This window comes from Furipterus horrens, unplaced genomic scaffold (assembly GCF_987537825.1).
Source record: "Furipterus horrens unplaced genomic scaffold, mFurHor1.1.pri manual_scaffold_6, whole genome shotgun sequence".
Lineage (NCBI taxonomy): Eukaryota > Metazoa > Chordata > Mammalia > Chiroptera > Furipteridae > Furipterus > Furipterus horrens.
The window spans coordinates 83,315,819-83,340,724 of NW_028327176.1; the positions used below are offsets into that span (position 1 = coordinate 83,315,819).

At 47.9% G+C, this 24,906-nt stretch overlaps 1 protein-coding gene across 1 annotated transcript in view; it reads left to right on the top strand.

Moving 5' to 3' along the window:
- The first annotated feature begins 12,468 nt into the window (after positions 1-12,468).
- Positions 12,469-24,906, top strand: part of LOC150006657 (focal adhesion kinase 1-like) — a 177,811-nt gene continuing 165,373 nt past the window's right edge. Inside the window, exon 1 of the mRNA XM_090281972.1 lies at positions 12,469-12,626. Within this exon, the coding sequence (XP_090138098.1) occupies positions 12,595-12,626 (32 nt within the window). The 5' untranslated portion in view covers positions 12,469-12,594. The remainder of the gene's footprint in view (positions 12,627-24,906) is intronic.

The following is a 24,906-nucleotide window of genomic DNA, read 5'->3' on the forward strand; positions in this document are numbered from 1 at the left end:
ATCTGCACAGCCAGGTAGCCAGTCTCCCTGTCCTCCCTGAGACTCACGTCCCACCACTGTCTGGGAGTCACAGATGGCTTCGGATGCTATGAGGTCAAGTATTTCATCCCCATTTCTTTCAACACCTAATATACATGAATTTATTTAAACTCTTCCTGAAATAACATATATCCTCAAACTGGACCCATGGAATACAAATTCCTTCTTATTATTACCTGATGTTTAATGTGAGACTGCCTTTTCTTTATTATAAGGTCCTGAAAAGAGGACAGTTTGGAGCTGAAAAGTATTAGAAGAAATGGCTGAAAAATCCCCAAATCTGGTAGAAGACATAAGCTACAGATTTAAGAAGTTGCACAAATCCCAAACAGAATAAACCCAATAACCTCACACCACGATACATCACAAACTCGTTTTTTAAAAAATATTTTATTTATATTTAGAGAGAGGGGAAGGGAGGGAGAAAGAGAGGAAGAGAAACATTGACGTGAGAGAGAAACATCACTTGGTTGCCTCTCATATATGCCCTGATCAGGGACCAAGCTCGCAACTCAGGCATAAGCCCTAACCAGGAATCAAACTGGTGACCTTCAACTTTGTGGGACAATGCCCAACTAACTGAGCCACACTGGTTAAGGACATCACAAACTTTTGAAAACTAAGCACAAATATCTTGAAAGTGAGAGAGAAACACTAGCTCTATTAACTGATGGGGAAATCATTCTAATGACAGTGGATTCTCATCAGAAACCATGGAGGCGAGAAGAAAGTAGCATGCTATTTGTCGAGTGCCAAAGAGAACCACCAACCCAAATTCCATCTCCAGTGAAAACATCCTTCAGAAATGAGGGGTAGAGACATTCCCAGATAAAGGAAAACTAATAGTCCTCAGCCAGCAGGCGTACCCGAAAAGATAGGTTAAAGGAAGTTCTCTAAACAGGGAGGACTCAATAAAAAAAGAAATCTCTGGCCCTGGCCAGGTAGTTCATTTGGTTAGAGCGTCTTCCCCTACACCAAAAGGTGGTGGGCTCAATTCCCGGTCAGGGCACATACCTGGGTTGCAGGTTTGATCCTCAGTCGAGGCACATACAGGAGGCAACTGATATATCTCTCTCCCTCCCTTCCTCTCTAAAATCAATTAACATCTCTTTGGGTGAGGATTTAAATTAATTAATTAACTAATCATAAAAATGGAATCTCTTAGCATCAGGAAGGAAGGAAGAACAACCAAAAGAGTACAAATAAAAGTACAACAGATATTCTCTTGAGGTTTCTAAATTATGTGTGATCATTGAAGCAAAAGTTATAATATTGTGCGATATGGTTCTCAATGTATGGGAGGGAAATAGTTAAGATGATTATATTAGAAAGGAGAGTAATGACAAGTAAAGGGAGGTGAGGTTTCTATTTGTGACTTAAACTGGAATGTTGACACTAGTAGACTGTGGTGAGTTATGTGTGTACAACACCTGGAGCAACCACTAAAACGCTATCCAAGGAATCCACTCAACAGCATTACAGATAATTCAGAAAAGACTGAAAAAATATGTCCAAGTAACACACACGAAGGCAGGAAAAAGAAACAGATGAAAAAGAGGAAATAAAGAGAGAAAATACCCCTAGCAGACTAATGATTTCAGACTCCTCTCTAGTATCTGCCTTCTTTTAGATGTTTTTGGTGCCTTCAGATAGCTGTTTTTTGTATATCACCCAGAATTTAACAGTTGTCACCACTGAGCAAGTTGTTCTGAGAGGAGCTTACTCAGCCATTAGTAGCAGCAAGCAGTGTCTCATTAATCAGTTTTACAAAAATCTTTTTATTTGTAACTAGCACTCTTTCAAGTCAATAGCATCAGTATTTGTTTTATAACTTCTCAATTTGGAAAGTTGATGTAAATTAATTTCATAAATTCTATTATTTTTATGTAAAATAACTTCTGTTGTTCAGAGTAAAATTCCAATCTTTGTTTCATGTTCTCATGGGTGAGAACAGGGAAAGGGATAGTGAAAAGTAGTGAATCAGATCCAAGGAAAAAGCAAGTCATCTTTTCTTGGTCACTGACGACACCTGCTGGTGCATTTATGGCAGCGGTAGGTGCTGTGCAGTGTGGAAGGAGGCAGGGTTCCTGTAACACGAGTTTGTTTATTTACTCCTGGTCCAGATGAAAGAAAGGATGCCACTTCTGGTGCCATGAGTTAGAACTACACTCAGGGTAAGGAAGCAAAACCCACAAACTCCTCGAGACCTGATCTGCTTTCAGTGTTCCCGAGCTCACTGAATGTCACCACCACATAGACCCCACTGTCCCTCACCTGCCACATTCAATCCATCACCAAAGAGTGCTGGTTTTCCCTCTGTCATCTCTACCTCCACTTCCCTAATCTAAGTCATCATCATTGTCTCTCACATGCCTACTATGACTCACATATTTATGCTAACTCATGAAATGGCCCTCACACAGACCCTAGATGTCCCTTCTGCCCCTGTAATCCAGCTCCAGAGAGGAGCCAGACATCTTCCCAAAACACACATCTAAATCACGTCACTTGCCCTAGTAATCTTCCTGTTTTAGCATCAAGAGAAAACTTGTACACCAGGCCTACAACGTACTACGCAGCACTCCTTCCTGCCGTCTCCCGTTCCAGCCCAGCACTTCTCCTTGCTCTCTCCACTCAGCCACGGTGGCCACCTGCTTCCCAAATCCTTTCCTACCATGATCTTTGCCTGTGCTGCTTCTTTGGCCAGGTACATGCTTCCCTTTTTCTGGGCCTTGTTAAGGCCTGTTCACCCCTCAGATCTCAGCTCAAGCATTGCCTCCTCAGAGTCAGACAGTTCATTTGGGAGTTGTTCTCTAATGTAAACATGCAGTGCTATCAGCCTTTCCTCTAAGCATAGCTTTAGCCAGCATCCCACAGATTATATGCTACATTTTCATGTTTTGGTCAATTCAAAGTACTTTCTAATTTTCCTTGAAATTTCCTTTTAACCCTTTGATCATTTAGAAATCTGTTGTTTTATTTCCAAGTATTTAAGAATTTTTCCAGTCATCTTTCTGTTACTGACTTCTAATTCAATTCGATGGGATCCAAGACCACATGTTGTATGACTTGAATCCTTTTAATTGTTCAGAATCATCTTTCTAGCTGAATGTTCCCTATCACTTAAGAGAATGTGTATTTTACTACTTTGGGGTGAAGGGTTGTGCAAATATTAGTTAGATCCAATTTGTTGATGGTGTTCTTCAGTTCTTTTGTGTCCTTAATAATTTTCTGCCTGCCTGCTCCATAGATTACTGAGAGAGGAGTGTTAAGAGTTTCCCATCGTAACTGTGGTTTCGCTCATTTCTTTTTTCAGTTCTGTCAATTTTTACTTCATGTATTTTCAAGCTCTGATGTTAGGTAAACACACATTTAGGACTGTCATATCTTCCTGGTGAACTGTCCCTTTTATCATACAGTGTACCTCTTTTTTTTTTATTTATTTTGGTTTTTCAATTACAGTTGTCCCCTTTTCCCCTAATTTCTCTCCCCCACCCAACCCACCCCCTCTCCCGCAATCATATCCCTCCCCATTGTCCATGTCCATGAGTCTTTTATACAGGCTCTTTAATTAAACCCTTCCCTTACTTATCCCCCTTCTCTCCCTCCCCCCTCCCCCCTATTGACTGCTATTCTGCTCTTTGTTCTATTTAGTTCCTTTGTTTGTGTTGTTCTTTAGTTTCCTGTATTAGGTGATATCATATTGTATTTACAGTGTACCTCTTTATTCCTGGTAATTGTCTTTGTTTTTAGGAGTCATTCAAATTCTTTGTTTGGTACTGGGTTAAAAAAAAATCTCTTAGGAATCAGGGAGGAACCAAGTAGAAAAGGACACAAGGAAACTTTGTAAAGTGAGGATAATGCTCCACATCCTGATTGGGGTGTTGGCTATTCAGGGATGTACATTTGTACATTAATAATATCTGACATGGCAACTCTGTGCACTTAAGACTTGAGCTACACAATACTAGAAGACAGGCATCAGTATCTTTTGTAGGTCACAAATCTAACTCTCAGAGGAGTTAACTGCAATGTATAAACCTATATCACACACCTAGCAATAGAAAGCTGGGAGTTACGCCTATGTCATCAGAACCCATGTAATGTGTACTCTACCACATATTAGTTTATAAGTATGTACGTAGACACCTGCGCATATACATATAAAGAAAAAGACTGAGAGGAAGCATACAGAGCCTTGTGAGTACATGTTTAACAAAATGTTTTCCATCCTGACGTGAACCGACGTGCTCCTCAGCAAGTTCACCTTATTACCATCAAACAGACAGAGGTGCACGCGTCTGCTGAGGACCTGGATGCTTAGGTGGGGAGCCTGATGTGCCAGAGAAAGTGGCAGCTGAATCCTCTTGTTGGGAGCCAGGCAGAGGAAAGAGGTAGAGGAGGAAAGCTGCTCCACCCATTGCCTCTCCTGACTGGGGTGGGGGTGGGGAGTGCAGGAATGAGGCCCATTCCTTCACTGAGAACACATGAGGTGAAGAAAACCCCACTGGAGTTCCATGTACTACAAATACACCAGTGGAAATAAAAATTAAAATATCATTTTTAAAAGATCCAAACGTAAATTATGTTGAAACTAAAACAATGCTGATGAAAAATATCAAAGCTGTAAATAAATGGAAAAACATATTATGTTCACAGATTGGAAGACTCAATATTGTTTAAATGGCAATATCCCCCTAATTGTCTGATAGATTTAATGCAATCCCAATCAAAATTCCAGCAAAATATTTTGTAGATATAGACAAGCTGATTCTAAAATCTTAGTGAAAAGGCTAAGAAACTAGAATAGCCAATACAATTTTGAAAAGGAATAATAAAGTCTAAAATGTACCTGACTTTAAGTTTTCCTATAAAGTTACAGTAATCAAGATAGTGTGTTACTGGCAGAAATACACCCATATATATACAATGAATTAATTTTTGACAAAGTTGCTGATGCAATTCAATGACAATTCAGCAATTTTTTCAACAAATGATATTGGTACAATTGGACAGCTATATGCAAAAAGTGATTTTCAGCATAAACCTTATACTTTATACAAAAATTAACACACAATAAGTCATAGATATAAATGTAAGAATGCAAAACTATAAAAAATTTAGAAGAAAATTATCATGACCTAGGATGAGGCAAGAAGTTCTTAGACTTGACAACAAAAGCATAATAAAAATAAAAAATTGATCAACTGGACCTCATAAAAATGTAAAACCTGGCTCTGGCTGGGAAGCTCAGCTGGTTAAAGTGTTGTCCCGATATGCCAAGGTTGCAGGTTCGATCCCCAGTCAGGGCATATGCAAAAATCAACCAGTGAATGCACAGATGGGTGGAACAACAAATCAATGTCTCTCTCTCTCTCTCTCCTTTCTTCTTTCTGTAAAACTGAAAAATAAATAAATAAATGTTAAACCTTTGCTCTGGGAAAGATGCTGAGACAAACTACTGACTGGAAGAAAATACCTGCAATTCACATATCTGAAGAAGGACGTGTATTTAGAATACACAAAGAACACTCAAAACTTAATAAGAAAACATTCCGTTTTTAAATTGGGCAGAAGGCATGGAAAGACACTTAACCACTAGACTACCCATATGACAAACAGGCACACAAAAGCTTTCTGAAGTAATTAGTTCTTAGGGAAATGGAAATCAAAGCCACAACGAGGTACCCCTACACAACTATCACAGGGGAACAATTTTTAACATAATTCCTGTTGAGTTCGATTTTTCAGCTGTTTTAGACTTAAATAGGCATGCTGATTTCAAAACTGCAGTTAGTTTTCTTCTGTCACATCAAGATTTTTCTGTACAGCTTATCTTAATGTGACCACTCTAGGCTGGATGAAGCCTGGATCGAGGGAAGCACTAGTGCTCTCCTGTTGGCTGAGAGCAAATCTCCCTCGAGTGGAGAGGGGGAGGGGATGACCTTGGAGATCAGCAACAGGTTCATACTTGTCTAGGCTATTCAGTTACACACGAGACAGTGTGGTGAGAGGTTGTGTGCCACTCTATATGGTGAATCGTATTCCGAAGTATAGTCCGAGTTCTTGTCTGTATACAAGGAGTTAGCAGAATTTATTTTTTTATTTACATATGTACTTATTTCCTTTCCTTCAGATCGTCTGCCTCTGCTATTTCTCATCGTAAGTGCCTAAACAACCCCGATTCGTTTTGTTATTATCTGTGGCAGTTTCACCATTCCCAGTCAAAGGCCAAACATCAGCGCATTTGTCAGGCAAGCCTATTTTGCATATTTTAAAGTAAAACTTGGTGACCAAGATAAGTCTTGGGCCCCTCACAAGGTGTGCAAGCAATGTGTTGAGAGTTTACTGATGTGGACGAAGGGAAGACATGATAAATTGCCTTTATAACTATAAAGATATACACAGCTGGAGGGAACATAAAATGCTACAACAAATGGGGGAGATAGTTTGAGTTTCTTCCAAAGTGAAACAGACATTCACTTATCATATGACTCAATAATCCCACTCCTAAATGTTTATCCAAGAGAAATGAATATTTACAGTCACACAAAGAGCTGCATGGGAGTGTTCATAGCAGCTCTATTCCTCCTCACCCAAAACTGGAAGTGACGCTATAGGTGTCATTCGGTTCAGTGGGGCATGGATCAACAAATGGCAGAGCATCCACACAGTGGAATATTAGTCAGTGATAGTAAAAACAACAAAAACAAAAGCATGCATTCTTGGAACAACATGGAAGAATCTTAAATGCATTGGGCTAAATTTGAAAAGCCAGACCAAAGGCTGTGCACTCTGTGATTCAATTCATATGGCACTGCGGAGAAGACAGACTACAGAGACGAAAAAGAGATCGGCCTGGGGTTGGTGGAACTGTCCTGTATCAGGACGGTGGTGGTGGTTAACACATATAGTCTTGTGGTTAAAATCGTGAGAATGTACACCAAAAACATTTTGTCCCCATTAAACTATAAAAGGCAACATTTCAAATGGGAGGAGGCAACCAGAAGAATAAACCTCTCTCAAATGGTGGAATTTGGAGCCCTGTGACAGCTAATCACAAAAGAAGTTTTGGGGACAAGAAGCCTCTGAAACATCATAGACTCACTCCCACCCCCACCCCAGGCAAAGAGCATGCTGAGACCCTGAACTCTGCTCACCAAGGGCAGAAGGTTGTTAAATGTCCTCTTCTTTAGAGTGAGAAACAGTTTCAAGAAAGGGCCCCCACTCGTGGGACCCCCACACTGCTCAACCTCCCCTTCTTCCCCATGACGACCTGCTCTCCATCAGCAGGTCACCTGCTAAGGGACTCAGGTCAGATGTACTAATAAGAGAGACACTAGTAGAAAGCCATGGAGGACCACAGGAGAGCAAATGAGACTGTCCGTCCCCACGAGATCACTGCTGCAGACCCTTGCAGAAGCAACCTCCCACCACCCTGTAACACACATGTGTGCTCACACACACAGACATATGTGTACACACACACACCCAAGCATTCACACAGACACAAGTACATATGCACACCCAGTCACAGATACATGCACACACACCATATCTCCCTTGGGCTGTCACCTAATACAATAAAGTGGGCACACACTGGGAAACAGTGGCACCCCACACAGGGCTGTGGGCTGCAGTCAGGAGCTCCTATGCCTGTCCCTAGGGGCCCTTGGGTTTTGTGTGCCCTGCCCATTTCCTCTGTGGCAGGAGATGGTCCCAGGGATACAAGTCATTCTTCAAACACTTGCTGAGTCTCCATCACCAAACAGATCCGGCCCATGGCTCATCCTGTGTTCAGATTAGGTGAACTTCAGGTGCACAACCCACCTTAGGGTCCTCTTGAGTCCAATCCTTTGTCCACTCAAGTTCTTCTGCCCTCGGCCCCGTCCTGGGTCTACAGCATTTAACTCTGAAAGCTTGAGTCCCCGTGGGTTTCAGGTACCTACCTGCTTGATTAAAATCACTAGGGACAATTTTTTAAAATACTGATGCCTAATCCCCAACCCAGACCAACTGAGTGAGAATCCCTGGGTGAGGCAGGCATCAGGACTTCTAGAAGATCTCAGGTGACCTGATGTGCAGCCAATATCTGCCCAGAAACTGCCCAGCCTGGTCCTGCTCAGATCAGCACCAGCAGGCCCAAGCTCCATTCATTCCACTAAGCTCCTACTGCGTGCTGGTCCCTGCCCCTATAGTGCGGAAGACAGTAACTTGAAACCTATCACGATGAATCATTATAAACATCATCAGTCATGTGCTGGGGCCCTGCAGAGGCCAATAAGGAAAGCACAAGGGCAGGGAGGGGCCTGTTTAGAGTGGGGTTGGGGAAGCCTCTGTGAAGAAGCACTAATTCTAACAGAGACCTGGAAGATGAGGAGCCAGGTGGAGTGTTCCTGAGGCCTTCTTTATGGTTTACCCCTCAGGCTTCCTCAGCCAGGGGCTGGGAGAGACCTCCAACCACATAGGACTTTGGGTGAAGGGCAGTCTCACTGGAATTTTTAAACCAACTTCCGTGGACAATGTCTTTGTCCCCCTTCCCCCTTGCAAAGCCCAGTGAGTGGGACAGAAGTTCTTGTAGGTAAAGAAACAAAGATTTAGAGGATAAGCACTTTGAGAAAACCTGGAAGTGTCCCGGCGGGGATTGGCCTTAATCTACCAGGAACAGTACCAATCCTCTGAGAACTGCCAAGGTCTCACCTGTTTTCCAGGTAACCTGGAGAGATTTTGAGAGCCCCATAAAATCAGATGATGGCAGACAGTGCTCCCAGCATCTCCTTGCACATCCTGTCCACCTGACCCTTCACTGGCCGTGACTTGAGGACACACCTCCCTGTGCTTCTGGCCTTGGGCTCTGGGCTTGATGTTCTGTTTTGTAATCTGCAGAGTGGATGAGAAATCCCTTGCTCTTCTGGGTGGGTCCACTGTGACCCTACACTAGGTCCCTGCTGCCTAATAGGAATGAGTCAACAAGAGTGGGAGGCTCTTTGAGTCCTTGCAACGATAAAGAATGAAAAGCCACGGGAGGATTCCAAACAAGGGACAACACAGTCAGACTCATCTTCAAATCTCATTCTGGCTACTACGTGGGAATCAAATTGGCCATTAGTCTCGTGTGTTCATTTGCAGGTGAGGGGGGACCCATTTATTACGGTCCTGGCTCAGTGTGTCCATCTGGCAGCATGTTCCTAATTCACAGGAACCTAAAGAGTCACCCTGTCCAGAACCAACTCTGGCTGCTGACTCACTGGCCCTGCTCCTAGGATTATCTGGAAGTTATTTCTAAAAACATGATTGAAAACCTCATTATTCAACACTTTAAGTAAGTGCATCAGAATCATTTTCTAAAAATTATTTATTTGTGATATATGTCCTGCTTACTTCCAGAAAGCATTTGAGGCCATTGTTATAAAGCCAGTAAGCAACAGGACAAATTCAAGTTTTCCCTGGGAAACTGATGGTATATTGTAATGTATGTTACTGCATCCATTGGGGAGCAATACACTAACATTTAAGAGTTTTAAAAGCCCAGTTTGTTCTCAAGGTTGAGTTTAGCTGCGCACAGAGCTCTGTCATGGACCAGGTTCTGGAAATGCCTTCACTGTCACCTACTTTTATATTTCTCCTCTATCCTCTCCCAGCACTCAAAGCCCTCCTTTGCCAGGTTTTTGCTGCTCACTAGCACCCCCATTGGACTGATCAGACAGGACAGGCTGAAATGCCCCTGGGGCAGCAGTCTCACTTCTGCCTGGCCTGCCTGCAGCTTTGAGGGATGGGGTGCGTGGGGGGGGGGGGGGGGGCGGCGGGGGGGGGGGAGTAAGGGTTAATTACTTATCCATTCTTCTACAGGGTAGGCTCTACAAACTGTCCACCAATCTCTCTTGTTCTCTCTCCTGTCTCATAAGCGTACCACTTGGACCCACAGTATGCAATATGAAAAAATCCTAAAACTAGACTGAGAGTTTAAGTTCCATTTATCACCTCTTCACACAGCATTCTCGCTTCTGCTTTAATTCTGCCAGAGAGAACCCCAGTCTTTTTTTCACAAGGTCAGTGCTAATAGTGTCAGACATCTCCCAAGTAAATTCAAGATAAAAAGCAAAAGGTAGAACAAGAAAAATTGGAGACATTTTTCACTTTTCCTGTTGGGTGGATTTTAACCTATCACGTGTATCTGACTAAAGCTGACTGTCAGCTACAAATGTTTATATTATAGGTTTTTTTAACATTTAGAAAAACACTCTTTATTAAATATCTTACTCCAAAACTGTTGTTTCCATTACTCTTCCCACAAGCTCAACACATTCACTACTTCCAAGACTATTTATGATCACCCTGAACTAGTAGAAAAACATCATAACAGATTGGCAGATTATGACAAATGGGTCTGGCAGAAATGCTGAGGCATTTTTGAGGGCTTGGGAGGTGGAGAACAGGCTTGTTTTAGTTGGTTTTGGCTTTTGATGTTTGTTTCAAATTGCTGTGGCGCCCCAAATCATAAATTGCTTCGATGTGCACAAAGAGGCACTGCATAAGAATTTTTCATTTGACCGACTGAGCTTTTAGAGGAAGACTGCAAAAGGAAAAGTTTTAAGTAACTTGCTTAACTGTAACTTGTGCTTAAAAAGCACATTTGACTCTAATAAGTGAAAGCTACTCAGCCATATTCATGGTCAAAAACCCTGCAGGCTGGATGGAAATAGTTTAGCCAAGAATAAAACCTGGTTAGTGTTTATTTAGCATATCTTTCTTGGTCTTTTTGGTTAGTGACTTGTCTTCCTGCTTCCAATAGAAGTGGACCGGTGGCCAGACTTCTAACCTGTTTATCCCTCACAGGGGAACCTGCTATGGGTGAAGAACCAGCCCAGTGACTGGCCTGTGCTTATCCAGCAGCGTCTACACTGCAATAACTTATCAGCACACCTGGCAGAACTAGATGCTTTCCATAGTACTGGACATCCAGTCCGAAAATAACAGGGGTATAGAATGCACCCCCTTTCTCCTGGTCCCGCACTGCCACAGGATATCCTGTGATAATATTGCCCAGTGGGAGCCAGAGGGCCCACTCTCCACACCCAGACAGCCACCTCAACTCTGCAGCCTGCCTGTCTGAGGTTCCATCAGAGCGGGTCCAGCCGTCCAGAGGACTCCAGGGGAGTTTCTCACACATTCCTGCCTCGACCTATGACCACAGTCTTCTCACCGAAAACTTAGGGACTTGCAGCACTCCCATAGAGCCCGAACTCCTCCCCGCAGGAAAGGGGGCCTTCGGGGGCCTCTGCCAGACTCACACCTGATCCACCGTCACATAACCAGGGCCTATACTGGCGACCTGGACTGGTGCACGCCCATCGTTCTGCTCCGGATACCACTCAGAGGGAGCAGGTGCTTGCAAAAATGCCCAGCAGCACAGCGCCTCACCCCCACCTCCTAACTCCTGGTTCTGTGCCCCACCCCCCAGCTCCACCTGGCTCCTCCCCAGGCCCGCGTCACAACGCCCCCTGCCCTGGCCTGATCCCTCCGGACTCCAGGCACAACCCCCGTTACCCCGCTGCCCACACTCTTCCCCAGCCCACGGTGTTCACAGGCGCACTCACCCCCTCTCTGAAGCGTGGGACGGAAAGCAAGGGCAGCTGCAACAGCAGCAATGGCCTCACCTTTCTGGGGTCGTGAGTCTGGAAATTCTTCCCCATCAGCAAGACGGCGTGGACTGCGGAGCCCCTCAGTCCCTCCCTGGGCGCTCAACTGCTGAGCGGCAGAAGCGCTGAGCACCAAAGGGGCGGCCAGGGCGGGCAGGATGCAGGCCCAGGGGCAAGGATGCGGATCCCGTGGCCCCCAAACAGAGAGGGAGGGAGAGCCAGAGGAGCGGAACCTGGGCCCCACAGGCAGGCAAGGAGACAGGGCAGAGAAAGGGGTCTGGCCTCTCGCAGTCCTGACTCCAGCTGAGCAGCGCGGCCAGCCCAGCATTGAAGAGCCAGCGCCCCTTGTGCCCTTGGCGAGGCAAAGCCAGGACGCCAGTGGAGGGTGGAGGAGGGATGTAAGTCAAGGAAAAGCCCAAAGCCATAGTGCAAAGAGGCGACCTGGGTGCCAGGGGTCAGGGGAGCAGCAGGAAAGTTCATTCAAAAAAAAGAAAAAATCTAGGCCCTGGCCCCTGGCCAGGTGCTCAGTTGGTTAGAGCATCGTCAGACTATGCCAAGGTTGTGGTTCCATCAGGGTCAGGACACATATAAGAATCAACCAGAGAATGTATAAATAAGTGAAACCAACCATCTCTCTCTCTCGCTCTCTCTCACTCCCTCCTTCTCTTCCTCCTCCTCCTCCTCTCTCTCTCTCTCTCAAGTCAATGATTTAAAATTTTTTAAAAATGTAAGCCACGGGCGAGGTGGGGCTCCGCGGCACGGGCCAGGGGCAGACGGAAGCCTCCGCCGGTCGCCGCGCACGCGCAGCACGACTCCGAGGGCGCGAGCCCGCCGCCCGGGACGGCTGTGCGCCCGCGGCGTGAGGCGTGGGAGGGAGCGCGGCCCGTCCACCCGCGACGCTGCCCAGTTGTCGTCGATGTTCGGCTCCCGGCGCCAGGCGCGGTCTGAGTGAGTGCGGGGTCGGGGTCGGGGCCGGGGCGCGGGCGGGGGGCCGACACCCGGAGCTGGTGGTTGGCAGGTCCGCGGCCTGAGGGTGCAGGACCGAGCGAGGCGGGGCTGGCGGCGGCGGGAGGCCGGGGCTGTGGGAGACTGGGGGCTGCGGGAGGCCCGGGGACGTAGGGAGGCCTGGGGCTTGGGTTGGCTGGGGGACGTCGGGAGGCCGGGGGTTGGGGGCGGCCTCAGCCGGGCCGGCCAAGTGCCTCAAAAACAGAAGGGGAGAGAGGAAGGAGGAGGAAGGGAAATCCGCAGGGACGCGGGGTCCCGGAACGCAGGCTCCGCGGCCCGAGGGCAGGGAGGGCTGGCCCCCGCCGCCGCTGCCCTCGGCGGGACAGCCCGGACTACCTGCGGCTCACCTTTCGGTTCTCTGCGGGCGGCCCTCTTCGTCGAGGTGTGGGGTGCTCCTTGGTGTTAGTGAGCTGCGGGATATGGCAGCTTCATGCACTACGGGGAGAAAGGAAAAAGAATTTTTTTTTACCGTTCCAGCAGGGTCCCGTTCTCGCCAAGTCGGCCTGCAGCTGGGGCTGGGCAGGGCCGCGGAGGTGGGAGCGGTATTGTGCTCACCGTGGGGCCGCGGCGGCGCGAGCGCCAGAGGGTCTGTGTGTGGGGCGCCCGGCACCGGGGTTTGTTCCCGGGAGGTGAACGTTTCCTGGTGGGAGTACACGGGCCGTGGCCGTTGGGAAGGAAGTGCAGAGCACCCCCCCCCCCCACGTTGTAAAGTGCGTTGTGAGCAGAGTCATTTGCGGACCACACGGCCGCGCCCCGGGCAGCTATGCCGCCTCCGAAGCCCAGGAACCGGGGTGGGGTGGGTCTGGGGGTGAGGTGACCCCGGAGGCGCCCCATAGCCTGCAGTTTGCCTTTGCTGAGGGGCAGCCCGGACGGCACTGTGGCCCCCGATGTGCTCTGACTCCATCCTGAGCCCCGTGCGTGGGCTTTGGACCGGGGAGGAAGTTGTGTTTCAGTGTCGGTAGGAGCACATGGTTTTGTGTCTGTGACTCTCCCCGAGGGGACCCGAGCCGGGCTTATTGTTCGGCCCTGTGGACGCCTGTGGGGGCCAAGGCTGCAGACGCGGCCAGGTCCGCTGTTCTGAGTGCTCCAGGGAACGCGTGGGCGCGACCACGCAGCCCAGCTCCGCGAGGGACCCTGGAGGAGGCTGTAAGCCCACGTGCCCTCTGGGGGCCACAGCCAGGGGACCTCCGAGCCCGGGGACCTCCGTGCTGCGGGGACCTCGGTGCCGCGGGGAACTCGGTGCCACGGCGACCTCCGTGCCGCGGACCCGTGTGACCAGGAGAGCCCAGACACGGAATGCAAAACTCCGCGTGGACGGTGGGGGCAGGTACTGGGACTCCTAGAGGAGACGGGACCTGTGCCTCTTTTGACACCTCATTTTGGGAAAATAATTAAAAATTGTCTTAAGGGCAATAAAAGATTCCATTAGAAGTGTGATATACAGTGTGTCAATCCTTAACTTTAGAAAGGAAACGTTTCCAGGTGAGACAGGTTTTCAGCTAGATTAAACCTTGTTTTAACTTTCAGTAGCCGGCCAGGTACGGGGCGACGGCTGGTGAGTTGACGGTGGGTGCTGTGCACCCAGTGGGGCGGACAGGTCCCTCAACGTGGAGGTGTTCCCTAGGAACCTAGGGACCCAGGTGACCAGTATCCTGCCAATCAGCGTAATTAAAACATCTCAGTAGCATTAAAAGTTCTGTTATTGTCATCATACTTGCGAAATGAGGATTTTTGCTAAAAAATCGGAAGTTTGATTCTGTAGTACTGTGTCTTAAAGCTTGTTGAAGGACATATTCTCATTACGGTTTCCCCTCAAAAAAGTCCCTAAATAACTAGCAAAAATTTGCTATAAAAGTCTTTTAAGACTTTTTAGTGGTGCCTATATAAATTATTTAAAGTATTTGCACAAAATAAATGGCCTTATTTGAGTCAGTGGTAATAAAATTCAGGAAGTTTCTGAATGCAAATGAGCATTCACACATCACGTTGCTTGTCTGCCCTTGGGGGTGCCCTGGAGGCTGCTGGGGGCACCTGTGCTCACTGTCCCGCAGGGTGAGGGATTTTTCCATCTCTTTTGTAAACAGTGTTGAGTCCTAGATAACCGGAGCCCTTTATGGCTCTCTCCCTCTGGGCGCTCTGTGTGTCTGATCGGGAAGCAGCAGAGGAGCCCCCTCTGTTTCCTTCCATAACAATTGTTTTACTAGGCTCTGTGATGAAAATAAATTTAGGTAAGCATATATAATATATCAGTTTAAGTGGGATTTTTAGCAAATACCGTCAGTTATAGTCTATAAATCATGCCATCATTTATAGACAGAAGTAGGAAGTAGATGTTTTTGCCCAAGTGGTACCATTCGCACTTAAAAAAAAATATTTTATTTATTTTTAGACAGAGGGGGAAAAAGGGAGAAAGAGGGAGAGAAACACTGATCAGTTGCTTGTCCCATGCTCGCAACTGCAAGGCCCCTCCAGGAACCTGGCCCGCAACCCAGGCCTGCGCCTTGACGGGGAATCCGGCGACCTTGGGTGTGCGGGATGACGTCCGACCCACCGAGCCATGCCGCCTGGGCACCGGTCGCCGCTCTTCAGCAGTTGGAAGCTTCAGAGAAAAAGCCTGGTCGCATCATGATGAAGTTTTAACTATTTTTAAGAACATGAAGTTGTTTCCTCACAAACTTTTGTATTTAATTAAAGTAATCCTACCTAAGTTTTATGGACGTACATTGCCAGAACAAGAAAAATGACTTAAGTTATACATTTGAATGGTACGCAGTGAAAGGGTGATACATGTGACATTACCGTGTGGGTACACGTGTTGTCGGTAGGCGTCACCGCCTTTTTATAGTACGTAAACCTGGGAGGGGCTCTGCGGGCCAGACCTGAGCCCAGGCCCTGAGGCTGCAAATGCTTCCCTCCTCCCTGGAGCCGGAGCTGTGGCGCTGGTCACACCCGCATGTGGTGCCTGCAACACTGCAGGCTGGAGCAAGGGTCCTCGCCCTGGCTCTCTCAGACCCAGAGCAGCGGGTCCTGGCTGGCAAGGCCGGAGGGACTGACAGGGCCAGCTCCTCGCTGGGAAGGGGCAGCCGGGGCAGTCCCACCCTCAGTCTCCGGAAGGAGCGCGGGTGTGTGCAGGGGCAGCTGCTGAAGTCATTGTGTTCTGTATTTGAATCTGATTCTTTCAGACCTTGAAGCTCTAATCTGGCCCACATAGCATAAGTAAACACTTCAATGAAATAGCAAAATTGTTCAATTATCTTAAGTTAATTAAGAACTAGTTGAATAAAAATGATTAGTGCCTTGTGCTCTAATAAGATGCTTCTTATTTGTCAAAGGACGCACTTCAGTGACTTCTGCATTCACCGTCCTTTCACTGGTGAGATTTTGGGGGTCAGCGTTGTCTATGAGCACAGTTCTGTGGGGAGCAAGGCGTGCGGAAGGGAGAAGTGTGCCTCCCCCAGCTCTAAGCCCCCTGTTGTGAACCTAGTATTTATCAACACGTTGCTGCTCTAAGTTTCTGAAGTGACGGTGCTCGCTGTCACCAGTTTAGAATTCCCCATCCTGCTTTTTCCGGTGGACACACTCTGCTCCCGTATTTGGGGTCGGGACCAACATCAAGGCTTCGAAGAACCTGAAAGTCATGCCTACCTCCGTGCGTGCCCGCTCCCATGTTCTGTACGGAAGGCCCTGCATCTGGTGGCTGGGACCTGGGGGGCTCTCAGGGCTCGCTGCGTCCACTCGTGACCGAAGTGCCATGTGTTTGTCTTTGCCGGACTGGAGAGAAGCGTCATCGGTTTTGTGCATTACGTACTTCTAGTGGGTGGTTTGTCTTCTCATGGTATTTGTGCGCCACGAGGGCAGGCACTTTGGTTTGCGCACCGTGCGTGCCCCGTGTCTGACACAGTGCCCACTTGCTGAACGAAGGGCGCCGAGGCGCTGGGGCTGCAGGGGAGCCGCTGCTGCATTGCCAGCTGGCTGTGGCCGCGTTGGTTGCTGCAGAGGACTTGATACTAGGGAAGAACTTGGACTGTCTGTGATTTCACTGTTTGCTTTATTTTAGGTGACTGGGCCAGGAAAAGACTGCTCTGCCCCTTTACAGTTTGGAAATGGTCTTTTTTTCCCCTTGGAATTGATCTTGTAGGAATTGCTCCGGTGCTTATTTAGGCGTCGTTCTAAGTTCTGAAGACAGAAAACGGCACAAGGTGACACTGAATGAGCAGGACTTAGAACAGGACCTTGGTGATGGGCCCAGACATTCTCACGCACCTGCCGGTGGGCAGCTGTGTTCCTCGGCTGCTTTGCGCGGTGTGCAGCGTGCCCTGGGCCCCCTGCGCAGGTCCATCCTCCTCCTCCTGTGCGTGCCAGCTTCCCCGACCTGCTCGGTGTGTGTTTACTGTCATTCAGATCAGACATTTTGAGAGCAACAGGTGACTTACCTTCACTTTCTGTGAGGAAGGTCAGCGTTTGGGTAGAAAGCAGGTGGTTCTTCCTCAGCCAGTTCCCTCTGAGGCTTGCTCTGCATGGTGCGGGGGCGCACAAATGCGCACACGCACACACCTTCAGTGAGCTCCAGTTGTTGGCTGTGGCTGAAGTGGGGTCCCAGGATGGCGGCATCGCTCTCTGCCCTCCCTGGCACCTAGGATTGCGCAGGCCCCGCCTTGCCGCCCGGTAGGACTCTGGGTGGGGCCAGTAGGCAGAGCAGTGTGGAGGCATGTGGACAGTCTCTTTTGACCCCTTAGATTTGCTAATGAGATTGGCTTCACTTCAGGACTCTTTAATATGTTTTTCAGCATGTTGAGAGTTTTGGGAAGACCTTAACAATTAGTTTTGGTGAGTGATTTCCAATGTTTTATGCTGAGACTACTTAATTCTTTTGAATCCTGATTTCAAAGTGAACAATTTTAAATGAACAATTTTACATTGAAATAGCAGTTTGTGTGGTTCCTGTACTTGTAGCTTTTGGCAAACGGCAGGAGAGTGTGTGTACAAGAGAGTGCTTAAGGCACAGCTCCCTGGTGTTTTTGTTTCGGTGCTGAAAAATGGGCGCGCTTGTACAAGAGTCAGGGTGATTGCCGAGTCTTGGGGTGACTAGTGAAATGGTGTGTGAATTGATTCTCTGCCTAGCATTAAACTCTTATCTAGCTTGAATACATTTTGTTTTGCCTTTTGTCCTGTCTTTTTTTTTTTTTTTTTTTTTTTTTAAGGAGAAAGGCTAAATAAAAGTTTCACAATGTACAAAGCTGGGATTGGTGATGTCTCATATCTTTAGGTCTTACGGAGGGTTCGGTGCACCTGTTGGCAAACGGACTCATGTGCGCTCAGGGACAAGGGTCCTCATGCCGCTGGAGTAGGTGGGCGGTCAGTCTCTCCTCCTGAGGTCCTGAAGGGAGTCGCTTACAAAGACTAGAGTCAATGGCTTTGTTGTGGGGCTTTGTGGGATCGGGTCTTTAAGTGTAGGGAAGTTGTTACAAAGCTGGAGAAGAATTAGGGATAGACGGATGGAATTAAGTGTAATCCCCAAACCGTGAGAGGATGTTTCCACGTGAGGAAACTGGTAGTCAGCCGCTCAGTTTTGTGCAGGCAAAGACAGAGAATGGGCTGGGCACACTTGCTTTCTCCTTAAAGTCGGCCAAGTGAAACTAAGGTCAGAGTTCACGGTCAGTGGTAGGCTGTGAGCCCCATCAGATGTGCTTCGGAGTGCCTGGCCTGAGGAGCCGCTCTGGAGAGGCCAGTCCACAAGTCTCCTGGTGGCCCAGCCGTTGTCCAGCTTCGCTGCTGGCTTCTGCAGCCAGGCTCTGACCTCCTGCCCCGCCCCCACTTCTGGTGGTTTCTATAGTATTACCACTTTGTGGTTTTGAACAGCCTTTTCTTCGTTAGAAGGAGGTTGCATATCTTTTTATACATTTACCGGCCATTTGGCCATTCACTGTTTCACACAGTGCCCCTATTTTCCTACTAGGGTTTTACAAACGGCTTGCACCCCCTTTACGTGTTCAGCAGTCCTTGGCTGGTTATGAGCTTTGCCTCTGTCTCTCCCACTTGGTCACAGGTGCCTTCGCTGGCCCCGTGGTGGGCTTCTGCTGTTGGTGATGAACAGAGTTCTCAAGTTTGGTGCAGTGTATCAGTCTTTTCCTTTATAGTTGACACTTCTCATGTCTTTCTCTACCCTGAGATCATGAATTAATTCCTTTGCTACTTTCTTTTCTATAGATTTTATTTATTTATTTTCTGAGAGAGGGGAAAGGAGAAAGAAAGAGAGGTAGAGAGAAACATCAGTGTGAGAAACACCAATTGGTTGCTTCTTGCACTCACCCAACTGGGGACCTGGCCCTCAACCCAGGCACGAGCCCTGACCAGGAATCGAACTGGCGACCCTTCAGTTTGCAGGCCGGCGCCCAGTCCACTGAGCCTCACCAGCCAGGGCTGCTGTTTTCTAAATGCTTCATAGTTTTGCCTTTCTCCTTTAACTTTGTAATTCAGTTGACTTGGTTTCGGTGTCTAGTATGAAGAAGGGTCCAGTTTCATTAACATGGGGACATCTAGTTGTCCCGACACAGAGCGTCCTTCCCCCAGTGCTCTGCAGTGCCACCTTTGTGGTGAATGAAAGGCCCCCACACATACGCATCTGCTCCTGGACTCTGTTCAGTTCTGCTGGTCCTGAGCTGCCTGAGTTACCGCAGCTTGACAATGTCTTAGCACGCGGTGGCACTCGGCCCACTTGGCTCTCCTTCCAGTGTGCCTTGGCTGCCCTTGCCCTTTACACATTTGTACATGTTTGAGCGTCACTTGTCAACTTCCACAAAAATGTTTCTGCATGTGTTTGGGATGACATTGAATGTATCGATCAATGTGGTGAGAATTGTTTCTTGTTTGGGGGTATTGCAGATAAAGTCTAGGGGTGTTTCTGTGTAAGGCTCCTTGGGAATGGTGGGTGCATGTGTAGCTTTTTAAGAAGGTGCACACTGTTCTAGAGGGGCTGTGCCGTTTCACCTTCCCGGCAGCAGCGGCTGGATTTGCGCTGGGCAGCACTTGAATGGCCAGCCTCAACCTTTCAGCCAGTGCACTAGGTATCTAATGCCGTGGCACTGTGGTTTTAATTGACGTTTCCCAAACTCCCAGTCACGTTGGGTGTCCTTTCATGTGCTCATTTGCTGTCCCTATATCTTTGGTGTTCAAAGATTTTGCCTGTTACACTGTTTTTGTCCCTGATGGAGTCTTTATATATTCTGGATACAAGTCCTTTATCAGGTGCAAACACTGCCTTTGTCCTGTGCTGTGACTTGTGTTTTCATTGTCCTGAAGACAGAAGTTACATATTTTGTTGATGTCCCATTTCTCAGTTTGTTTTATGGATTGTGGTGTTTTGGTGTCATATTTAAGAGATCTTTGCCTAATTTTAGGTCACAAAGGTTTTCTCTCATTTTCCCCCGCTAGAAGCTTTGTAGTTTTAGGTTTTACATTTAGGTCGATGATTCATTTCCAGATAATTTTTATTTATGGTGTGGCGCATGGATCCAAGTTATTTGTAGGACTCTTGAGGCCTGGAGTGGAGGTAGCTGCCTTCAGAGAGCGTTTGTTTTTGTGTCAATCAGACTGGGGTCACCTCAACTCATGTTCAAGATTCGAGGTGCCTTGGACCACCCCCCCCCCCCCGAGCTGTGACCTCCTCCAGGGATGGCTCGCTTCTGTCAGCTCTCACCTGAGCTCTGTGGCCTTGGGGTCATGTGATTGGGTCAAATTAGACACTTGGGGGAACCCGGCCTGTGAGTTCCATCTCCTTCTCTGTGCTGCCGGGAAAAGGAAAGTTGAAAATGTCAGAATTGGCAAATGGCTTCTGTGCTTGTTCATCTCCTCAGGTTCCTGATTCACTTTTATTTTCTCCAGGTGCTTCCTTATTGTCTTGTCAGTCCCTGGTTGCTTTTGAGATTAAGGTACTCTACCCATTTTTTTAACTCTTCTTCAGAGGAGGGTTGGACCAAGTAACAGCAGGAAGCTTTTTCCTTTCTGCTCCGCTGCCTAGTGTCTGGCCTTGGACCTGCCACCTCCTATAATGGCCACTGGAAATTAGATTACAAGTTCTGTCTCACAGTCACACTAGCCTTTGGTCAAGTGCTCAGTTCCCACATGAGGCTAGTGGCTACTGCACTGGACAAAGCAGAGAGAGAACTTTTTTAAAAAAAAGATTTTATTTATTTATTTTTAAAGAGAGGGAAAAAGAGAGGGAGAGAAACATCCATGTGCGGTTTGCCTCTCCTGCACCCCCAACTGGGGTCCCGGCCTGCAACCCAGGCCTGTGCCCTGACTGGGAATTGAACCAGCAACCCTTTGGTTCACAGGCTGGTGCTCAACCCACTGAGCCACACCAGCCAGGGTAGGACATTTTTGTTGTCCCCCCAAGTCCTGCTGGACAACCCTGGCCGGACTGAGCCCCTCCCCGGGCCTTGCCGTGGCGCCCGGTCTGCAGTGGAGCCACTGGCGCAGGTGTCCTTGCTGCTGAAAGTGTGCCCTTCTCTGAGGCCGGCCTGCAGCTGCAGCGGGGGTCAGCTTGTCATGCAGCCTCCCCAGAGCCTGCTGCAGGGCGGGGGGCGGGGGTGGGGCGCTCAGGCGGGGGGGGGGGGGTGCGGCTGGGGCACTGAGGGGAAGCCGACAGCCAGCTCCTGGTTGTCGCCAGTGTAACTGAGCTGCACTGAGAACCCTGACTGACTAGGAGCTGGTGTGGACCCCTGCCCTCTGGGTCATGGTCCCGTTGGCAGGCGCTGCAGCACCGTGTTTCAGTGCTTTGCAAAGCTGCAGGGTCCGGTGGGGGCTGCAGGTTGGCTGCACCCCCTCTCTGGGGGAGTTGGGGGGAGTAGCCTGTGGAAGGGGAAGGGAGGGGAGAGCGTTCCGGGTGGAAGACACGCGCAGCAGATTGGAGGTGGGACATGCGAAGAGGGGGTTCACAGCACCTCAGCTTAGATCCTCGTAGCAAGAGAGGTGGGGGGCAGAGGCCGCAGGTGTGAGCCAAGATCCTGAGGAGAAGACCTGAAAGGATACTCTGTCCATTCCCTCAGTGACTTCTGTTACTCGGTGAGGGTGGTGGTGTTGTTAGGGGTGCGCTGGAGCCTCTTTGCAGCTCACCAAGCTCCAGTCTTTGGGGAGTGTGTTTGCAGTCAGGACAAGACTTTCCCTCTAGGCCAGGTGCCATGCTGTGTGTGGGCCTGGCCGAGAAGGTGCAGGTCCTTCCACTTTCTCAGTCACCGATGGCAGCTTCCTCCTTTTCTGTTAGGGTCACAAGCTGCAATGTGTGTCTTCACGTAGGTTTTTAAATCAGCATCTCGTTTTCAGTTGCCAGTAGTAAGAATGATGGAAAAATGATTTTGTACTAAGGATTTTGAAAGATCCACAGATGGGAATTGTGTGACAATTTCTATTACATGGGTATTCTACTTTAGTTATAATTCAAGTCAAAATGTAATTTCAGTTTTATGGTAAAACTTGGTGTAAGTTTTCAGACATGCAAAACAGAATGTTGTCATGAACTCCCTGTGTGTTTGTTCATCACCACCTTCAACAACTGTTACTTTTTAATTTAATCTCTATTGTATTTTTCCATTACCATTCAGTCCCCTTATACTGCCCCCAAACAATTACTAGTTAATTAATATTAATTGTATTTAGAGGTACCAGTCGATATTTAAAATACGTGGAGGTACTTGCCTTGGAGACATACATGCTACCATTGGGCAGATTTGGGGCCCCTGCTGAAACCTGACGCGATGATTTATGCTGTGTCTTTAAGAGGGAGAAGGAATCAGTAGCTCTGTGGCTTTTCTAAGGCCCTGCACTGAGTTGGTGACGTAGAGATGTGTCCAAGGGTCCTGATGACCTGAGTATTGAGCAAGGTTGTGAGGTCTCTCCATAAACTGGAACCTGGATCCAGAAGGCAGACTTGCGTCCTTCCTTCCTTCCACCTGCCTGTCTGCTTTATACTTGAGTCGAAACGCATGGCAACTGTGCTGTGCTTCGCTGTCCAGGCGTAAGGCTCCTGGGAGCAGTGCAGTACAGACCTGCTGTTTCAACGTGGTCCTTAGCGGGTAGGGGAAGCCATAGCTTTATTAGAGCAAAGTTCATCAGAGAAGTCTGCTTAATGTGTTAGTCTTTTTTGCAGAATGATTTTATGAGATCGTGAAGAGGGATGAAGTAAGATGTGGGTAAGCTACTCGTCTAGGTCAGGAGTGCTGGCCGTGGGTGTGGAGGATGGGTGCCGAGCCTCCCGACATCCCCGCTGGAGGGCTGGCGGACTTGCTCCATAAGGGCCTGACGGTAAACGTTTCAGGGCTCTGGGCCGCCTGTGGCCTCTGTCACAGGGCTCAGTCCTGCCTGGGCCGTGTGAAAGCAGCCAGGGGTGGTGTGGACAGGAACAAGTTAGCTGGGTTCCAATACAGTTTTATTTCTGGTCCCACGTGCAATTCAGTGTAGTTATTCTCTTAACAGTTTCTTTAATCATATGCAAGACGAAGACCAATTTTAGCTCATGAGCGGTACAAAAACAAATGACGGGGCCAGAGGGGCCAAGCCACAGCAGGCCGCTCTGGGCCAGAGGAGGGAAGGGTGCGCACCTGGGCACCTGTGGCGCAGTGTTATGCGGAGCGCGCCTGCCCCTCAGGGCCCCCGGGCGCTCCCCGCTCATCCCCTCAGCCCCCTTGGGTTCCTCTCCTCCCAGCCCTTTCCACCATGTGATATTGTTTGTATTTTACGTGTTTTCATTTTCTTTCTCTGAGGGCAGAAGTGCTGTATCCCTAGCGCTGAAAACATTGGCATTGCCTGAGTATCGGTTTATCATTTCTTATCTTTGTGCCCGTTTTGTCGTCCTTGAACTTGATACTAGGGGAGTCTCACTCTGCGGTTTTATAGGACTCCTGTTTTGCACTCAGCTGATTTGAGACTCCCCTGATGGATGCACTTGTCATGTTCATTCACGTTCCCTGTCGCGTCATCTGGCCTACAGCTGATGGGCGGGTGGGTCGTCTCCAGCCTTGTGCTGTTGCAGACACGGCGGTGCGCGCACGTCCCTTCGCTGCCCACGTGAGCAGATGTCCAGCCTGCCTGCCCAGGAGAGCGTTGCTGGGTGCCCGCTGGCTGGCCTTCAGGGTGACTCCTGGCTGCCAAGTTGCTTTCCAAGTGCTTGTACCAATTTACATCCCCTCTCGTAGAAGGAGGCTGCCTCCTGGCTCCACGTCCTGGCCAGTTGTCTATTTGGTCTGGCTTTTTTTTTTTTTTTTTTTTTTTAGTTTTGCCATTCTGTCGAGTGTGTGATAATATCTATTGTGGCTTTTAAATTGAATTTCCCTTATTACCAATGCTTTTGAGCTTCTTTTAGTCTATTGGCCATCTCTCTTCTCTTTTAGGAAGGACTGGTGAAGTCATTGGCCTAATTTTCTTTTTCTTTTGATTTTCTTATTAGATTTGTAGCTGTTATTTCTACATGTGGATTATAATAGTCCTTTTTCATTTCTTCCAGATGGTGGTTTGTCCTCTTATTTTGGTGTCTTGGAACTAACGTTCTTAATTTTAATACTATCTTTATCAATACTTTCTTTGATGATTAGTTTTGTTTTTTTTGTCTCATTTAAGGAAGCTTTCTTTACTTGAGGGCTAAATTTTGATGTGAGGTATTTTTATTTAGTTCATAAGGCACTTATTGTTCCATTCAATAAATGTTTAATATTTAGATATATTTTCTAATTTCTACTAACATTTCTTTGAAGTGTTTGATAAATTCCAAATGAGTGAATTTGTTTGATGTACCTTGTTGTGACTTATTTCTAAAATTGGATGGTAGTCACGAAATATGTTGTGCATGAAACCAGCTCTTTGGAATGTCGTCTTTAGTAGACTTGTGTCATGGCTCATTGTGGCTGAGATCTTGGTCTGACTTAGAAACTTCTGGGCTCCGAGCTTCTTAAACGCCACCTCTGTGTGATTTATACCCTGGTTATGCAGAACAGATTTGAGTAATAGAGTAGCCTAAGTTTTTAGTTAATAGTTTTTAATATTTTATGTTATTTTCTTATGAAGATTTTATGTTTTTATTTTTAAAGAGAGGGGAGTGGAGAGAGAAAGAGAAGGTAAGAAACATCGATCAGTTGCCTGTGGCACATGCGTCCCGAACCGGAAACCAAACCCTCAACCCAGGCCTGTGCCCTCACCTGGAGTTGAACTGGCAGCCCCTTGCTTTGCAGGACGA